This window comes from Seriola aureovittata, chromosome 3, assembly GCF_021018895.1.
Source record: "Seriola aureovittata isolate HTS-2021-v1 ecotype China chromosome 3, ASM2101889v1, whole genome shotgun sequence".
Taxonomy (NCBI): Eukaryota; Metazoa; Chordata; class Actinopteri; order Carangiformes; family Carangidae; genus Seriola; species Seriola aureovittata.
The window spans coordinates 25,082,869-25,101,724 of NC_079366.1; the positions used below are offsets into that span (position 1 = coordinate 25,082,869).

At 41.0% G+C, this 18,856-nt stretch overlaps 2 protein-coding genes across 4 annotated transcripts in view; one reads left to right on the forward strand and one right to left on the reverse strand.

Annotated features, from left to right (window-relative positions):
* foxk1 (forkhead box K1) lies at positions 1–13,737 on the forward strand. The gene is made up of 9 exons (XM_056371590.1): positions 1–2,221; positions 5,605–5,820; positions 8,721–8,919; positions 9,043–9,189; positions 9,359–9,552; positions 9,848–10,020; positions 10,106–10,363; positions 11,090–11,263; positions 11,539–13,737. Exons 1-9 carry the CDS (start codon positions 1,776–1,778, stop codon positions 11,769–11,771), a joined length of 2,040 nt encoding a protein of 679 aa, XP_056227565.1. The 5' UTR covers positions 1–1,775; the 3' UTR covers positions 11,772–13,737.
* radil (Ras association and DIL domains) overlaps positions 13,208–18,856 on the reverse strand; it is a 26,490-nt gene continuing 20,841 nt past the window's right edge. For 2 of the 3 annotated variants that reach the window (XM_056371589.1, XM_056371586.1), the window contains 3 exons: positions 17,573–17,712; positions 16,636–16,775; positions 13,208–16,354 (listed from right to left, as the gene is read on the reverse strand). In XM_056371589.1, the coding sequence (XP_056227564.1) occupies positions 16,255–16,354; positions 16,636–16,775; positions 17,573–17,712 (380 nt within the window). In that variant the 3' untranslated portion in view covers positions 13,208–16,254. The remainder of the gene's footprint in view (positions 16,355–16,635; positions 16,776–17,572; positions 17,713–18,856) is intronic. The other variant, XM_056371588.1, reaches the window with a different exon arrangement.

An 18,856-nucleotide genomic window follows, 5' to 3' on the forward strand; every position in this document is an offset into this window, starting at 1 on the left:
AACCACCCATATTCAAAATATAAAAAATATACCTTGTCAGTAATAAACAGTATATACATAGTTAATATTTACATGCCATTTACAGTTAGAAATTTGTACAAATTGAATTAGAATTGCAATCGGATTATTGCACCAAAATTGACTGATCAGTTCTCAAAGGGAAGAGTTGGTTAGATTGATGGCCACAGGCAGGAATTATCTTCTGTGGCGCTTTGCGGTGCGACATTATAAGGCAGAAGAATTCATAAGAATGTCATAGTATAGTAAGGCACAAAAAGTAACAAAAATGTTATAACAATGTAAGACATAAACTGGGATAAAAACGTAGTACAATTGTAAGGCATAAAAAGTCATAAGAATGTCATAGTATAGTAAGGCATTAAAATGCATGCAAACATCATAGAATAGTATGTCATAAGATGTAACAAAAATGTCATATTATAGTTAGGCATCAAAAGGCATACAAACATCATAGTATAATAAGGCATCAAAAGGCGTACAAACATCATAGTATAATAAGGCATAAAAAGTAATAAAAACAACAATTTATAATAAATCAACATTGTATAATAAGGCATGCCTTATTATACAATGTTGTTTTTATGATTTTTTTATGCACAAAAGTAATTAAAACATCATTGTACAGTAAAGCATAAAAAGGCATAAAAACGTCATAGTATAGTAAGGCATAAAACGTCACAGTATAGTAAGGCATAAAAGTCATAAAAATGTCATAGTATAGCAACGCATAAAAAGTCAGGATTTTTCGACAGAAATTTGATATATTAACCATTTTATGTTTACTCCTGCTGGCAACCTGACTGCCAGCCTACAGAACACAGAACCCAGGGCTAGCTTGCTAGTTAACGCCAATTAACATGGTTAAAAAACTCAGTTGACAGTTTTCTGGTGACGTTAGAATGATCTTTTGGAATGATCTAATATGATATCACTCCTAACATAGTGGAGTTCACTCAAATATTGGTAGTTGTGTCCTCCCAAAATATTGGTTAATGTCCCTACCATCCATATGCAAACTTACGCCCTTGCCTTTATCCTCTCATGAAACATTTCTATCCTGACGGGAGTGGTCTTTTCCTGGATTACAGTTCCTCCATCCATAGGATACGAGGGGTCGGTGAATGGTTTGATGAGTCTGAAAATTAACTGATATGCTATGGGCTTCACAGTCACCAGATCTCAACCCAATGGGAGATTTTGGACCACCATGTTAGACAGCGCTTTCCACCACCATCAACAAAAAGGTCAAATGTGGGAATATCTTTTGGAAGAATGGTGTTCAGCCGTCCAGTAGAGTCCTATTTAAATTGATTTTATTTTTTCCTCTTCATCTATCAATCTATGTCCAGTCAACTGATGTTTTGAATAAAAAATTCTAACAGAAACTCCAGTAACACTGAACCAAGATGGAGGGAATTTGTCCAAAAAAACTTTTAACAAAAATTGACTCTTTTACTTAACTTCCAAACCAACAATGGGCATTTTATCATTTTCAACTGGCTACAAGGTTTACATTTAGTTAAGACTTGAACGAATATGTTTGAGGTCGCAGCAATACGAGGGGCGCCTGAACGCAGCACCAGTCCGGTTCCTGCGAGAATGCCGTTCCCGTTTTTACATCGAGCCGGACTCCATGTTGTTCCGACAGCCACGGAGTGAACAAGTGCCCTGGCCGAAAACTCTCACGTTGCAACTCTGTGTGTGCGAGAAGTGAAGTGTGTGTGCGTGTGAGAGTGTTGACCCTCCGAAAGAAGATGGCAGACTACCGGGACGACACCGGAGCTCGAGCCCTGCTTGCTCTGCAGTCGGCACCGTGCAGCCCCGTGCGCGTCGCGGTGACCTCGCACGCCTATCACCAACCCTCGCTCGCCCTCTTGGGTCCTCCGGTGATGGAAGCCCGCACCGAAGCCGGGATTTTTCCCGTGCGCCTCGCTTCTCCTTCTTCGCAGGCCCTCGCCAGGCTCGAGGGCCGGGACTTTGAGTTTGTCATGCGCCAGAGGACGGTCACCATAGGCCGGAACTCATCTCACGGCTCCGTGGACATCAACATGGGTCACTCGAGTTTTATTTCACGGCGACACCTGCAGATCACCTACGACGAGGTGAACGGCTTCTCCCTCCGGTGCCTGGGCAAGAACGGCGTGTTCGTTGACGGGGTGTTTCAACGGAGAGGGGCGCCGCCGCTGCCGCTGCCCAGAGAGTGAGTGCAGTCAGGTAGCATAGCCGCTACCAACAGGCTAATTATGGCAACACAGTGTGGCTGGCTGCTGTAGGGCTTCACAAACTTAAACGTTAATTTTACGCAGTGACAGCATTGGAACAGATGTTACGGTATATTTTGTATCCAATTTTAAATAAGTCCCCCCTCCTTGGGACATGTAACGATTGAATCACAGTAAGATATCTATAGATATATATGTTGGTTATTCTTTTAATTGTTTTTGGTGGATATGCTTTTTAAATATTCTTGTGACATTGTGATAACTTATAACGTACTGTCAAACAACCTCCATATACAGACGGGAGACAGATTCTAGCGGGGATACAAAGTTTGTCATGACACCCCCATCATTGCGGTTTGATGTGATCATGATAAATGCACTATAACATTTGGACAGCTAAACTGCAACACAATAAGTCAACTCTTCCGCACTTGAATTCCAATTAAATTTCAGTTTATACTGGGTTGGTGGCACTTTATGAATCATTGTAGCCAATTTTAGCTGTTAGCAAACTTAGCTTCATTTGGCCTAATGACAAGCTAGTTAGCAAATATATTAAGAAGTTGCCGTTGGCGGATATTTCGAACAGATGCTTGCTGTCATATTGTGGTAGAACTGGCTTTCTAAAATAGATGAACTTTACACACTTTTCCCCCCCACATGGATGTCTTTTGATTGCGGTCACAGCGGTAATATTAGCTAGCAAGTTGTGAGGCTGTTAGCCAACGTGTCGCCGTCACGTAAACAGTAATGTAAACAAACGCACCCCTGACAGTTGAGCTCACGAGTCTTATGGGGAGAGGTGTGTTTGTTTTGTATTGGAACTTCTAATGCTTTTTTTTTTTTTTTTTTTTGGTAACAAGGTGAACCATCTGGTTTTAAGCGTGGTTTTAGCTATATTGATGTTGTACCACTGTCAAGGTTAACTATTTTGCCCTCTCTGGTTCGTTTAATATAGTGGCAGTCTTAGAAACTGAAAGCTTTGACTTTGTGTGCGAGTCAGTCACAGGGTGGGGCGGAGGGAGGAGGTTGGAGGGTTGTGCCCGTAACCTCTCTGATAGGCTGTAAAGACTGTTTGGGGGTGTGTCGGGCATTGAATAGGAAGTGCAGGCTGAAATGACATCCTCATTGCAGGCGCACATGGAGTAAACACAAGACTTACAAACCAAGGCCGCATCCAGCACAGCCATCTTTGCATGTGTCGTTTTGGCCCTGGAGCCTGTCTCAGGATTACAAACTGTGCTGAGTTAAATCTGGAACCCCTTTAAATGTGGAGCAGACCAGTAAATTAGTTTAGTTATCCTGGTGCATTTACAGTACTTACCTGTTACAACATTTTACAGCTTTGAATCACATTGGATTAATTAGGTGATTTGACACTACTTAGCGCTAAGGAGCTTTAATATCAACAAATGTCTACGGATTGATCTAAATTGAGTACAAATACAAAAGCTAAACAGTTTCTTGCATAAGTATTCATACCCTTCAAGTAAAACTAGTAGAGTCACCTTTGACTAAAATTACAGCTTTGAATCCTTGTGGTTTCATCGTGATTCATCTGGAGATCTCAGTTTTCTTTGCAAAACTATTCAAGCTCTGTCTGGGACCCTGAGTCAGCAGCAATTTTCAGGTCCTGCCTCAAAGTCTGGATTGGACTGAGGCCTGGACTCTGACTTGGCTGCTCCGGGACATCAACATTGTTGTTTTTAAGCTATTCTTGTGTAGATTTTTCTGTGTGTCAGGGGTCATTGCCTTGTTGTAAAATATAACTTCTCTCAAATCATAATTCTCTTGCAGGCTGCAGCAGACTTGTTTTTGGTATTACACATATTGTTTATTCTATTTTTGCAAAACCTTAAATTGGCTTGCAGCAGTGTCACATCCACCCAGTGTAATGGTACCACCACCATGTTGAGCACAACATGTCTTGTGTGATGTGCAGTATTGTGTGTGATTGCAAAGAAGTTTAATTTTGGTCCGATCAGTACACTGAACCGTCTTCCACTTTGTCTCAGGATCTCCCTTGGGCCCTCTAGCAAACAGTTATCGAAACGTCATGTGATTTCTTTCAACAGTGGCTTTCTCTTTGCTACTCTGTCATACAGCAGGGGCTGGTGAAGTTGTTGTACGCACAGTCTCTTTCATCTCAGCTAAGGAAGCCTTTAGTTCCCTGAGAGTTGCCACAGGCGTCTTTCCTCCCTCACTGCGGACACTCAGTTGTTGAGGATGGCCTGCTTTAGGCAGAGACAGCTGTGAGCAGTCTGTTCATAGATCCAGTGTCGGATTGGCAGCTGCAGTTTTCCAGGAGACAAATTAAAGAGAATAGATGGAACATTTCTTCCCTATTTCTTTTTTTTTTTTTATCGCTGACTGGTGTAACTGTCTACAACTGCTTACAACACATTTGCAGTCTTGTATGGGTATTTTCTTTTCATTTGCTCCTCTCCATATGAAGGCCTGAGCCTTTACTATAGCTCATCACCCCTTGAATTAGTAGGGCTTCAGTCTCTTCCTCAACACAGACCTCAGACACAATCATTATAGTTGGGCAGATAAGATGGTTGTAGTCACAAAGATTTGACTTAACTACACTGAATACACAACCTCGTTCCCTTCGCCTGCTGGGAAGAGTTTAAAACTATGTATCAGTAAATAAAGGTTCCATTGTAAAAACCCAATCCCTCACACATATAATTATTTTTAAGGGTTTTGTTTGGGCTTGAACTAACTTGGGCCATTGACTTATCCTTGCTTTTATTGAGGCTGTTGTCCAGACCTGTGCAAACAAGAGAAGAGGAAATCCAGGCTAGCAGGTTTTGTGTTAAGTCTGTTTTTTTTTTTCCATGGAAGGTGTTGACTATAGATATTGTTTGCATTATAAACAAACCCCAATATGTGTAACTTACAATATATATAATAATATTGAATTTGAATGGGGTTTTTTTTTTTGTCCTTGTAGACAAAACAATCTCATCACAAGGTCCGTTTAGCAGCTGTTCTCTAGGTTTCGATCATATCGTGTGATCTTCTTCAGCACATGGAGTTTGCTCAGTTGTCACTGTATTGTAAATGTTAAAATTCTCCTGAGCATTTTAAGATGAGATAGAGTTTACAGACAAGAAAAATGCTCAGAAAAACAGAATTTTTGTACATCTGTGGTTTCAGGACGGCTCCATATGCTTAGGAAGATCATGTGGTACAATAAGACGCTCCAGAACAGCTACTGCACAATCATATTTAAATGCTTAGCACTCAGTCATTGTACAAGATGGGATGTGCTAATCAAACTTTGTGTCCACTCTCTCTCATCTTTTGTCCCATGGCTTCCACCATCTCTCCCTCCCGCTATCTTGCTCTCCAGGTGTGTGTTTCGTTTTCCCAGTACAGTCATCAAGATCCAGTTTATGTCACTCCTGGAAGCTGAGGAGCACAGAGAGAAAGAGCAGCCCTCTCCTCCCCCTCGCCAGCTTCTGCCCCACATTTCCCCTCTTAAAATCAGCATTCCCACACTGCAGCAGCATGAAGATCACATCAGGGCATTTGGGTCTCCGCTGCCGTCGCCCACAGGCACCATCAGGTAAGGGGAGAACCACATGCACATATACACAGAGATATGAACGCCAACAGGTGCACCTTCCTAAATGCAAACACAGCATGTATCACACACACTTCATAACTGCAAAAGCGGATTGTCCTGATTTGGCAGGAGTCAGTGTTTTTATTCACAGTTTCTTGTTAGAAAAAATGTACAGTCCACTGTTGTGATTGTTTAAGCTTTGAAATATGTTTTGATTGAGACACAGGTTGTGGGTTTGAAAAAATAATATTAATTGATCTGATGACTTAACAATAATAATAATAAATTATAATAATAATTATAACTGATTAATTGTAATTTGTAAGAAAAAAACACCAAACAATCCCTGAATTTAGCTTCTGTAATTTGAGGATTTGCTGCTATTTTTTGTTTAAGGTGATTGAGTATCTTTAATTTTTTGGCTTTTGGTTGGATTGAAGTAATTGGATGACATCACCCTGGCAGCTAGAAATTTGAATGATCATTTTTTGACTCTTCATATATGGAATAAATAATTGATTAAATAATTGTGTGTTACCTCTTTAATATTAATTATAACAATTAATTATGGCAAATAATCAGGTAACAGATGTAGGATCTTCAGACAAATCATCTATCAGACAAATAATTTGTCATAAGAACTGAAACTTTTTACAAAGCAAAACATAATGATTGAGTTTGCATGTCTTATGGCAAGTGTTTGAGGTGTATTAGATTATGAGTTATTTACCTTGTCTCCTTATCTCAGATCTGTGCATGTGTGTTGATGTTTATGGTGTCATCTGTATGGACTTATACGTGAGGCTCAGTTTCCTTTGGTTTCAAAGAACTGCAGTTTTTTTCCGACCACAGACTATCAGCTCATTTTACTAAAAATACCCATCATGGTTGAAGGTGTACTCATCAGCCCCCGCACTGTTTCTGTTGCGATAGAAATCTGCACTCTAATCAGCAGTGATAGCACATGTTTGAAAATCACTGCTCTATAAATGTAAGCAGCATGTGGGACTGGAGTGTGGCGTTGCTGAGTGCACCCTCTGGTGGTCTGTGTTTGTCCTTACATTATACTTCCCCACCAATGTCAGCTTGTGTGTGCATGCCTTATATGGAATGGCTGCAGCTTTGAGCCGTGCGATTGGATATCGGGCAGATTGTTTTGCCTGCAGGCCGTTTTTCCGTCCATTCGTGGTTTCCTTTTCAGAGCCCCCCTACCCCTCCCACTCAGCCTTCAGCTCCTGTTCTCTCACACGTGGACACACACACACACACACACACACACACACAGAGATTAAAGACGCTTGCTCATACATCTCTCAACCACTTTCAGCGTGCCCTTTTTCCGGCAGATTGTTGTGTCACCTTCCTCAACATTGCCCACATACAATACATACAACGGAAGAGTATTGTGCACAAGCACATGCTCCCGCTTAAAACACCAACAGTGTCTTTTCACAGGGTGGTAAGAGTCACTTTTCCAGTTTGGCAACTTAAAAGAACTATATATAATAACATTCCTCCCCCTGTGAGCCACTTGTACCACTGGCCCATGTGTATAAGCAGAGGGGGTGAAATGCTTGTTGTAAGGGTCAGGAAAAGAAGAGTCTCGCTGCCCCGTGGAGGCACACGTAACTTTTAATGATGCATGAGTGTAGAGTTACAGATACAATTATGTTTTCATACATAAGAAGTCCCTGAGCACAGTTGGACATTTCTGTTCGTCTTCATTCATTTTTCAGCACTGAGCCATTTTCAAAACAGAGCCTGTAGCCTAGTTTCCCCAGCCAAAAAATACAAACATATTCTCTGTCTCCCTCTGTGCGTTACTCTCTCTGTATCTGTGGCTCTCTGTTGCCAAAGGCAAATCAAAGCACACTGACTCTCCCAGAAACCAGTGTTTACTTTACTAACAGAAGCAGGTGTTTGTTGTATAATAAGTTACTGGGTTTTCCCTGTGTTCTGTCTCTCAACAGCAACAGATAAAACCTAGTTAATAATTAACATACTATTTTTGCTCTGTGTGTGTTTTATGATCATTTTCTATGTTTAAAACACAGTGAATCTGAGCTGTTATCTCGTGCGTGTGTGTATATATGTATATAAGAAAATATTACATTCAATATATACATTTTGTTTATGTATATGTGTTTTAAATTACAACTGAATTGTTGAAATGATTTTAATTTGTTTATTTCTTGCAGTCCTATTAAGATTTACTGAAAATGATGAATAATCATTTTTATAATTTCACAGTGGATTCCTTTTTTTTTTTCCGTATTTCAAATTGCATAAAGTGTTAAATAAAATGTAAAAACTGAAATATGTTATTAAATAGCAAAGCTTTACTTGCTCCTTCCTTCCTGTGCTATTTTCAGTCCTTGTTTCATGTAATGTTTATTTCCTTTCTTTTACATAACTTTAGTTTTGGCCTTACTCCAAAAAGACTTAATAATTTTCTGTATAATTGTTTGATTTAGCATCTGAATTATTATCCATTTAGAGGCAATAGATCAATTTTTTATTTTTATAATAAAGATCTACTGGAATTGAAGAGGATTTTAATCTTGACTCATCCGTTAACAAAGCTAACCTCTCCTACAACATGTTTATGTAGCCTTAATGAGACGCACATACAGTAAATTCAAGGTTACATTTGTCCAGAAGCTAAAAACTAACATTGTCTTGATTTTCAAACCAGATTTTTTTTAAAACTGAGCTGCTACATGATTTTATGAAGCTGTGCGGTGACTGTAGGAGCGGTGACCAGTACCGGTACTGATTACCCAGTCTTTTAGAACATGATTAATTTGACCTTCTTGTTCAGGTCATTAAATCAGCTTTGAGAAGTGGCCTTAAACCATCATTTTAAACCATTAACACAGACTCCTCCCTCTCGTCTTCAGTGTTCCGAACTCCTGTCCGGCCAGTCCACGTGGGGCAGGGTCATCAGGGTATCGCTATGGACGCAACGTGACCTCTGACCTCCAGTTAGCAGCTGAATATGCCGCCAAGGCCGTTTCTGAGCAGAGTCGAAGCATTGCTGAGCACAGAGGTGGGGGATGTGAGCAGCGGGGGGAGTCAGCTGGTGGAGATAGCCCCAAGGTGAACACCCAGTAGTAACACTGTCCTGAAGATGGTTGAAGACATTGCCACTTCACTTTCAGTTTTTTAAACCACTTTCTTGTACAATATGTGCTGATTAATACCTGTGTCTTGTTTTTCCAGGATGAGTCCAAGCCACCGTATTCCTATGCACAGCTGATTGTCCAGGCCATCTCTTCTGCCCCAGACAAACAGCTGACTCTTAGTGGCATTTACGCCCACATCACCAAACACTACCCCTACTATCGCACTGCAGACAAGGGCTGGCAGGTAGGGTCTCCCTCTCTTGGTCTGGACATTAATTGCTTTCTGCACGTTTGCCAGTGACTTGATAATGACGCAGAATGTAATGGTTAGCTTTCCCTTGGCTCCAAGTTCGTAGTAGCTCTATGTGTCCAGTGACAAAATACTTACAAAATACTATTTTGCCTCCCTCCAGAACTCAATTAGACACAACCTGTCGCTCAATCGCTACTTTCTAAAAGTGGCGCGCTCTCAGGACGAGCCTGGCAAAGGAAGTTTTTGGCGTGTGGATTCTGCCTCTGAGAGCAAGCTGGTGGAGCAAGCCTTCAGGAAAAGACGGCAAAGAGGGGTGGCTTGCTTTAGGACGCCGTTCGGACCTCTTTCTTCTAGGTAAGCGGGACACTGCATGGGTCTGTATGCACAAACACACACACACACACACAGGAGACTGTCAGACACATGCTCCGTCTCTACCGTTTTGACTCGGTTAACTCTTTTCCCCCCTCTCTCTGCTTCTGCTCCTTGCTATCATTTGATTGGATAGAACAAAGTAAGTCTCATTTTTAGGTTAATATATTCAGCTGAAGGTGCTGGCAGTGAAGGAGCTCTGTATGTTATTAGGTAAGTCTTTCAGTGTATTAATTGTTTTTTGGTTTCTCCCCTTTCCCTTCATTTTGTTTTTCAGAAGCGCCCCTGCATCCCCAACCCACCAGGGGCTTCTTTCTCCTCCATCCAGTGGGCTACAGACCCCTGAATGTCTGAGCAGGGAGGGCTCTCCTATCCCCCACGACCACCATGAACAGCTTGCTAACAAACTGGCATCTGTACCTGAGTATAGGTACTCTCAGAGCGCCCCAGGTGAGTGTGCACACATGAATGCAAACAAATTACATTACACACTATAAAGCAGATGAAATTGTCATTTGGGTCTGTCTCTGCTTAGGATCTCCAGTCAGTGCTCAGCCTGTCATCATGGCCGCACCCCCCCACCCAACAATCCTGCCCTCAGGCCCGGGGAAAGCCCTTGCTTTGGTTCCAGGTGGTGGCGGCCAAGTCCAGCCCATCCACATGCTCCAGAGCCCCCCTCAGCCTTCTGTCACCATGATGCGGGTGGTTACAAGTGTCCCTGCACTTTCCAACCCTCCGAATGGTTACAGCACCCCCTCTGTTGGAGGAGCAGAGGGCAATAGTGAGCTCAGAGGTATGTGAACACTGAGGTTGATCTAGAGAACAAAAAATTCAAGAACAATCAGAGAAATGCATTCATCGTTCTGCAGCACGAAGCCTGTGTGCTCAGACAGTTAACATTTGGACTAGTGCACATCTGTGCACGAGTCGCTAAGTTGAGTTCATCATCACTTATATGGATAATGGATTCACTTTTGGTTCAAACCAGAATTATATAATATATTCTAAACATATTGTCGCATGAAAAACTACAGTGTAGAACCTTATGTGAAGCAGAATTTAACCAAAAGTCAAATATTTCTGTGTGCTCACTTACGTTCAGGTACATAACCATTAGCTACAGAAACAGGCAGTGTTTGTGATGTTGAGATTAAGTCCATCTTATGTTTTATTGCTCATTATATTATGACTTTAGGGCTGTACTTTTTAGTAAAATGTCCTTCATTTCTAACAAGGTCTTCTGGATGGATGAGCTGTGTTTTAGGAATGGAACATTTTTTGTGGCAGACTTTATTTGTTGAGCTTGAGGCAGAAGACAAAGTTAATGTCTGACACATGTTTCACCATTGAGTATTTTCTGTCTCATTTTAAATCCACATGGGCCGGGATGTGCATGACATAATAAATAACTACTAACATAATCCAACTAGATTTTTTGATAATATTCCCTTTATTTCTCTGACTGTGTGAGTTACTTTTGCTCTTTAAGTGTTTGAAACATATAATATTCTCACCTCAGAAGCCCAGCTGAACAGAGAGCGAGTGATCCAGACTGTGGACAGTGCGGTGCAGGGTGGGGATGGACGGAACCTGGCTCCAGGTTTACATCAACTTCCTGTTCGTCCTGTTACCCAGAATGGCAAACACACCACTGCTGCCATTGCCACAGTAACCAGCCTTGCTAATGCATCTGGTAAGATTCATGCAGCAATCACTGCCAAACACACGGACAATTTACAATGAATATAGACTTTTTAGATTCGTTAAGATTGGGATAAAGATATACCACAGTGACATGCAGTAGATTAACACATTACATTCAGCTGTAACTACCGAAGTCTAATGCAATATATCCTCCTTCATGAAGGTTATAATGTTCAGTTTTAGGTGAAAGTGTTTCAGAGAGGTGCTGATTTAACTTTATGGTTTGTGGTGCTGTCTAAACTCCCTGTCTCTTCATCCTGCCAGGCCTGAGTAGTCCTCTCCAGATCTTGGCTGCTCAGGCCTCCAGCTCCCCTCCAGTGTTCGTGAGCAGACAGCCCAGTGCGGAAACCTTAGCCGAGCAGCCAGGCGCACCCCAGGCCAAGCGGCCAAAGATGGAGGACGAGGGTGGGACTGAATCTGCTCAACATCAAGTCACACCTGCTCAGCAGCCTGTCATCGTTGCCATGACATCACAAACCCATGACCCAAGGAAGTAACACCCAGGCCTTCTTACCAGGTACCCAATGGACAGCCTCCTGATCGTCCCCTAACAGCTTCACCTTTTATACTCATTTGATATGACTGCAGCCGACATGGCCAAAAAATGTACAGGCAGCCTCTCTCAACAGAAGGGAAATAAATTGTAAGGAAAATATATTTTGGTGAAAAATGAAAACTTTCAAATACACTCTGAATTTAAAAGCAAGTAAATCTTTCAGGACTTTTTCAGCTCGACAGCCTTTTTTTTTTTTTTTTTCTAAATGTAATCCACCATTCGCTGACAACAGCAAGCAAGTAAGGACATTAAGCTTATGAAAGCATTATGCATATTAAATCTCATTTCATTTCAGCACTACTTTTACTTACGTGAATGTTGGAGAATATCTCAGATGCATCGGTTATTATCACTCTCAGGCCAAAGAACTCACCTCTCCTGCACTTCTGATTAGAGTCACTGCCTGATTTCAAACCAGGGAATGTGTGTTCAGAGAATTCAATGGCCTGTATCTACAGAAAAAAACTGTGATGATCAGAATTGATATATTGTGTAGTTAAACACAGTTGTGGATAGAAAGGTAGCGAGGACTTAACTGCAGAACAGGTTGATGGGGCTTGGGAGACTGTTAAGAATATGATTGCACTCTTCATAAGGCAATCCTTATACAATAAAGTGAGACAGAAGAAATCAAACAGGTTGCATCTCTCAGAGAAGAAATATGTTAATAAGGCCAAGCCCAGAATGTGAGGTCTCTCTTCTTCTTGTCTTCTCTGTAAAGCACAAAGAGAAAGAGGTAATGTTTTCGAAGAAGAGGTGGGAGGAAATCCCAGACTTTAGTGGTTCTCGCTTCACTTCAGCAGAGGTTGGTTTATCAGTGTGGAGCTCCTCAGATTCAAGATGATCTGGGTAATTGGGCAGTGAAGTTGGAGCAGGGAAGGGGAAAAAGAAAAAAAAAAAAAAAAAAAGAGGCAACTATTTGGAGTTGATTGAAGTGGAGCTAACCTAATGTAGACAAACTGATTGTTGTTTTAATTTTTTTTTCTTGTTTCAGTAGTGGTAAAAGGAGAAATGGAACAGCCTGTGCGTAAAGTTTTGTCCTAGCACAGCAAAGCATTATTGTAATAATCCTTAAAGCCTTAAATATTTCTACTTTTTTTTTTTTTTGTCATTTAATTTTAACCTTTAGACAGCTTTACCTTTTTAGATAGTTAACACAGCGCTTCTTTAACAGTACATGATCGGCAACACTACAATGGTGACAATTATGTTGCATTAGTAGACTTGTATCAGTTTTATCAGGGGAAGGGCGGGACCAACTCATGACCACAATTTCATTTCACCTGCTCTCTTGTCTGTTTTCTTTCTTTCTGTATGGTACATTTGACATCTTTTCTACTCTTAGCTCCCCGCTCTTTTGCTTTTATTTCTGCTCTATTCTTTTTTTTTTTTCCCTTCTTTCTCCCCAATCTACCTCTCTCCCTCTCTCAGCAAGCAGTCTCTATCTGCGCAGTCTCTACTGAGGCATCAAGCTGTTGGCAATTCCTGTCACAGACACTGCCTTAATTAGATATTCTTCAGCACTTTCTCCCCCCTCTCGACTCTCTCACTCTGCCTTTAGCTTTTCCGAATGTCCTCACACCGGCCTCACTTTTAGCTGGCAATCAGGCACAATTTGCGCAAGACTTCAGTGATTGTTGTTGCACATTATTAAAAAAAAAAAAACAAAACAAAAAAGATGCGTAATGATTGTATGCTGCTCTTTCTGCTAATGACAAAGCTATTTAGAAGGTATTTTTTCTGATTTTGGAAAAAAAGAAAAAATATTTTGCTATGTGTAAAAACGGCTGTCATCAATACGTAAACATTCTGGAAATAGAGAAGTATATGTATTTTTAAATGTTCCTGTTTTTGTGATTTGTTAAAATGTGTAGCACAAATTAAAATTCCTCATTGATGTAAATATTCTACTGTCTGCTCTCGTGACATATTGTCGGCCATGATGGGTGAGATTCCAGTCTGTCACACTGCAGTTGTTGTTTTGTTATATTTTTCAAAGCAGAAAAATGCAATTATCCAACCGTCTTTATTCTTAAATACCATCAATTTTAACAGTATAAATAATGACCAGAGAAGAATAGACATGCATGAGGTCAGTGTCATACAAACCTTGAAACGCACAAAAACAAAATTTAACTGCAAAGTAATGAACAGATTCTGAGTAAAATCAAACTGATGGGAAAAAAAGAAACCAAGCTGACTGAATGTGTTACCTGTGTGTGAGGAATAATTTAGAAATGAAAACATTAACAGGTTATAAAAAGACATTACAACAATAACAAAACCAACAACCACTTTCCTGCTTTCGCTTTGTTTACAATGTGAATTGAATCTCTGGGTTTTGGTCTCTTAGTCAGACAGAACAAGCTCTGGGCAACTGTGATGGGCATTTTAATAAGATTTTCTGACAATGAACAGACTAAATCATTTGAAGAATAATCAGCAGATTAACATCATGGAAACAATTGTCAGTTGCAGCCCTAGTCAACAAAAACAGCTGTCACACAGTCCTTCAGTCCCTTTGTTCGATTGGCTCCTGCAGCTGTGGGGTGTTCGCTCCTACAGAAGGGTTTGAATGTGATTCTGGACACAGGCAGGTGGTATTCTATGGGGATCTCTACGGAGCTGGGCTCAGGAAAGAAGAACAGCCGACGTAGAACTGACTAAGCATGGCTTTTTTTTTTTCTTGAATTAAGGACTTTTTCAGAGGTGACCTGTCAAGCCACTGTTCTAGCTGGGTCAGTACAGTATGTTAGATATGCTTCTGAGATTCACGTGTCCACCCTAAAACAAAGGAGATGAAAGGAATTTTGATGTTTTGTGCTCACAACATGGAGAAGTTACTTCAAAATCCATCAGCAACCTCTTCTTCCAGAGGAGGTGTCCCTCTTACTCTGGAAAATCCACAGACTGAACAGTCTTCATTGGAACTTCTTTCCACGTAAAGACAATGTTAATCCAGTAGACTGTCCAGTGTAACGGGGATACTGTTCTGGAAACACAATTGCTGTTGAATGTTTTAAATGTAAATTTTCAATACTCCACAAACAAATTCCATTCACCTTCACTGTATGTTTTGAAGGCAGAAATCTCATTGGCAGACACTTTAATCCCTCGGGTGTAGTGACCCTTTAACGACCTGTGTGAATGGTAATATGCAGTTCTACAGATCACATCCTGTATTCGTATTCATTAAACTTAAGATAAATTATTAATGTTTAGAAAAGTGACACGACCCATAGCTATGTCTCTCTCCTTTCAGAAAATACAGTTGCTTGTTTTCCCATCAGTATTTACTGACCAATATGTTTCACCAAAAAAGTTTGACTAGTAACCCCAAATGCAGTTTCTCTTTTTTCCAAACAGTGTGTGACCAAGTGTTAAATATTTACAAACAATTATTTACACCTCTTAGACCAGATACATACAGCATATACTCACAAGAGAAGTGTTGGTTTAAACACACCTGGATTGTGCATCAGAAACTCTGGAGTGAAGCACGATGTCTTAATGAACCAGTAATTAATAAACAATGTCCCACCACAGCTGCACATCTGCTGCGCAGGTCGAGCCTCAAGAGTTCATCTTTTGTCCAGTGGAGGTAAAGTTCAATGATGAGGTTAAGTGTGAACGGGGAGAGCTGGTTGTACGTCTGAACATTCTTGAGTTTGGCTCCTCTGCCGGCCTCGCCCACTCTCCAGTACAAAAGTCAACAGTCATACCGCAATGGTTTTAGTCTGATGAGCAGACGGTGATGATGCCGTGGGAGTCGCTAACAAACAGGTTTATAAAACATTCCACTCTAAAAGCACTGTGTAAGACATCCGGCTTTCACTGAGGTCGTCTCCATTTGTAAAGTACATTTTCAGTTTGTGTCCAACAGTCTCAGAGTCCCTTTGTCTGAGAGCTATTTTACCATGCTACTTAATGCCTGAATTACTAATACAAATTATTCTAAAATACAGGTGGAAAAAGTCCAGTGTGTACACATGCTCCAAGGGCTCACTGTTGAAAAATTAAAACCCTACAATCTACTGTGCTTTTAAACCGCATCAGACTGCATACTGGCTGGTTGGACCTCGCCCACCTCAAACACTGATTAATTAGGCAACTTTCCGTGCAGCATATTCCTTTGATGTCGCGGTGGGTTACAGATTCTGTCTGTCACACAGACCCTGTAGGAGTCAGCGTGAGGGAGGCAGGTCTGGCAGCTGTGGAGTCGTGGAGCGTCATCTCCAGTTTGATTGCTTGGCTTTGTGTTGTGCTGACATTAGGTTTCACATTCATATTTCATGCGGCGTATGTACGCACAGATGTGTGTTTGTGTGCGCCCTGTTCATCAGTGCACACATCTGTATCCCTCACTGTCCTACGTGTTGTGTGTGTGTGTGTGTGTGCGTGTCTTAGCTGGGCAGTGGAGGTGGTCAGCAGGAGGAGGCACTGATCTTCTCTGAAACCTCGGGGTCGGACTTGGCTACCAGGAAACGTAGTCGACCTCCTCCCAGACGAATCAGATCCACCGCGCTGCATCGAGCACACAGGAGGAAGTAGAGAGAGAAAAACAGAGTCTAGTTACATGAAGCTCAGCAGAGACAGAGTACGGATGGAGGAGCATCACTGTCTGGGCTCGCACCAATCAATCAAAGTAATCAATTGGCTTAAGAGGCTGACAGCAATGGGTATGGTTAACATTGTGGGAAGACTGCTCACTCTGTCATTCATGTCAATATCAACCAGTAGTATCATAAATCTCCACCAGCTCATTGTTAGGGGCACAAACGGCACCACTGGAACTTCCTCTGTACCTCTGGTAGTCTGCTCCTATCAGACTGGTCCCGTTCACTGCCAGGATGCGGTCTCCGATCCTCAGTCTGCCATCGGAGGCAGCCGGTCCTTCAGGGATCAGAGTCCGGATGTAAATCCCTGGAGCGTTGAGAGGAGTGTGCTGCAGGAGGGAGTAGTGTTGGTATGAGTACAGTGTGCATGTGTGGGTTTGGAAGTAATTGAAATACATTTTTACCGTAGTGATGGAAAATACTTGTCTCTTATTAGGTCTCCATTAAAACTTTAACACTTCAAAAACAGTGGTATAGAAGCTACAACAACAAAATGGCACTTTTGCTTAACTTCATCCATCGATTATCAAAATCATTTGCGAATCAATTAATGTCAGGTAACTGATTACAACAAATTGTTTCAGCACCAAAACGAACTAAATGAAAAATAAGAGACTTGACAGAGAAAACGCCACTTTGCTTCACATTGTCGGTTCTTCACCTCAACCTCGTAAATTATTTTTCATATATTTTAGTGTCATAATATTGTAATGAAGCTTTAACGTGTGTTCTGAACTTTGTTTTGACCGTTCTAGCTGATTGAGTGGAACATATAGTAACAGTTTACTTTATAGTTAGAAGTTATAGTTATGAATATAGTTAAACTAAGTGTTACACAATTTCCCAGCAAGCTCAATAATGTACTTTATACCACATATATAGAGAATATTTCTCAAAATACGGTCACATTGTATCATTACATATCAATATTAAGTTATTTGGGTAATTTGATTTACATCTCTTGGATCTGGCCTCAATGTCAATGTAGTTTAAACACATTTTTGTATGTTTTTTTTTCTGGCAAAAGTAGTAAAACCAAGCATTTCACAAGACAAAAACATACTGGTGAAAGTTGGACTGACAGGTAAGGTAAAATGTAATGTATTTTTAACCTGTGTCTACTCACCAGGCCATCAATGAGTCCCATTCCCAGTCCATAGGGTCCTTTGTCCAGTTCCACTACAAACACCACACATAAGTCATCAGGAAGGGGAGGGGCGCCAGGGGAGGATACAGGGAAAGGAAACTCACACCCACTAATACACCCTGCAGAGGACACGGACACCCGAACCCACAAACACACACACACACACACACACACACACACACACACACACACACGCACAGGGTCTCGCTATGGGGTCGGACAAACGAGAGGTTTTGCTGTGCAGAATAGACACACACATACACACAGATACTGAGACACATGCAAAGATGCAGCTACAGAGTAAATCTGACACACAAACGTGTTTCTGACAAGAGCCTGCAGATGTCACACTCATTACACTGTAAAAACAGCACAGGCGAGATACTGCTGTCATGTGAGGTACAGCTGACCAACCACTCGAACATTTTAACTACGGAACTGCACTGAAACTGCACGTTCAAATTTAAAGCTGCATTAATTGATTTTTGGCCTTTTTATGGTTAACATGTTAGCAGACAACTAGCTACTTACACATCCTGCAGACAGAGAGCAACTTTATCTCTGAGTGTAATCATGTTTCTGGACGTCTAATTTTAGCCGTCATTCTTGCCAGGACTTCCAACTCCTTAGAAAACGCATCTTTAACGCATGTTCAACATTCTTCTCTAGTTGCTAGATTTGTTTTCTGTACATTTGGTGCGCAGCAGACAACATACAGTGGGTTTATCAGTACTTTTTATGAAAAACAACTGCTTCCTGCAACTGGAAACAACGCTGATCACAGCACTACAGACTGAATCAAACAGAAAATGTGTTATTTAACCAATTGTATGAGCTAAAAGAGGCTAAAAATTCAGCTTTAAGTGAATTTAGAATGCCACCAATTTTCTGCCGTAACATATGCCTATAGTTTGTGTCCAATACAATTGATGCACTCTGTATATTGCATATTGGTAATATATTATGTAGGGATACGCCAAAACTTCATTAAGTGAAGTGGGTATTGGACACGACTCGTTAACATTAAATACAGTTTAATTAATGCTGTATAAACAATCAGTGTTTCCACTATGAGTTAAATTCATTCATCATTAAGTTCATGGCCTTATTTTACCTAACATAAAAATAATTCAGACGGGTTTCTCACAGTGAGTTATCTAGATTTTAAATTTGGGAAAAAGAGACCAATGGTACCATATTAGCCCTCAGTATCAGAAGGTGAGGTATCCGAATCGGTATTAGGAGAGAAAAATATGGATCCTT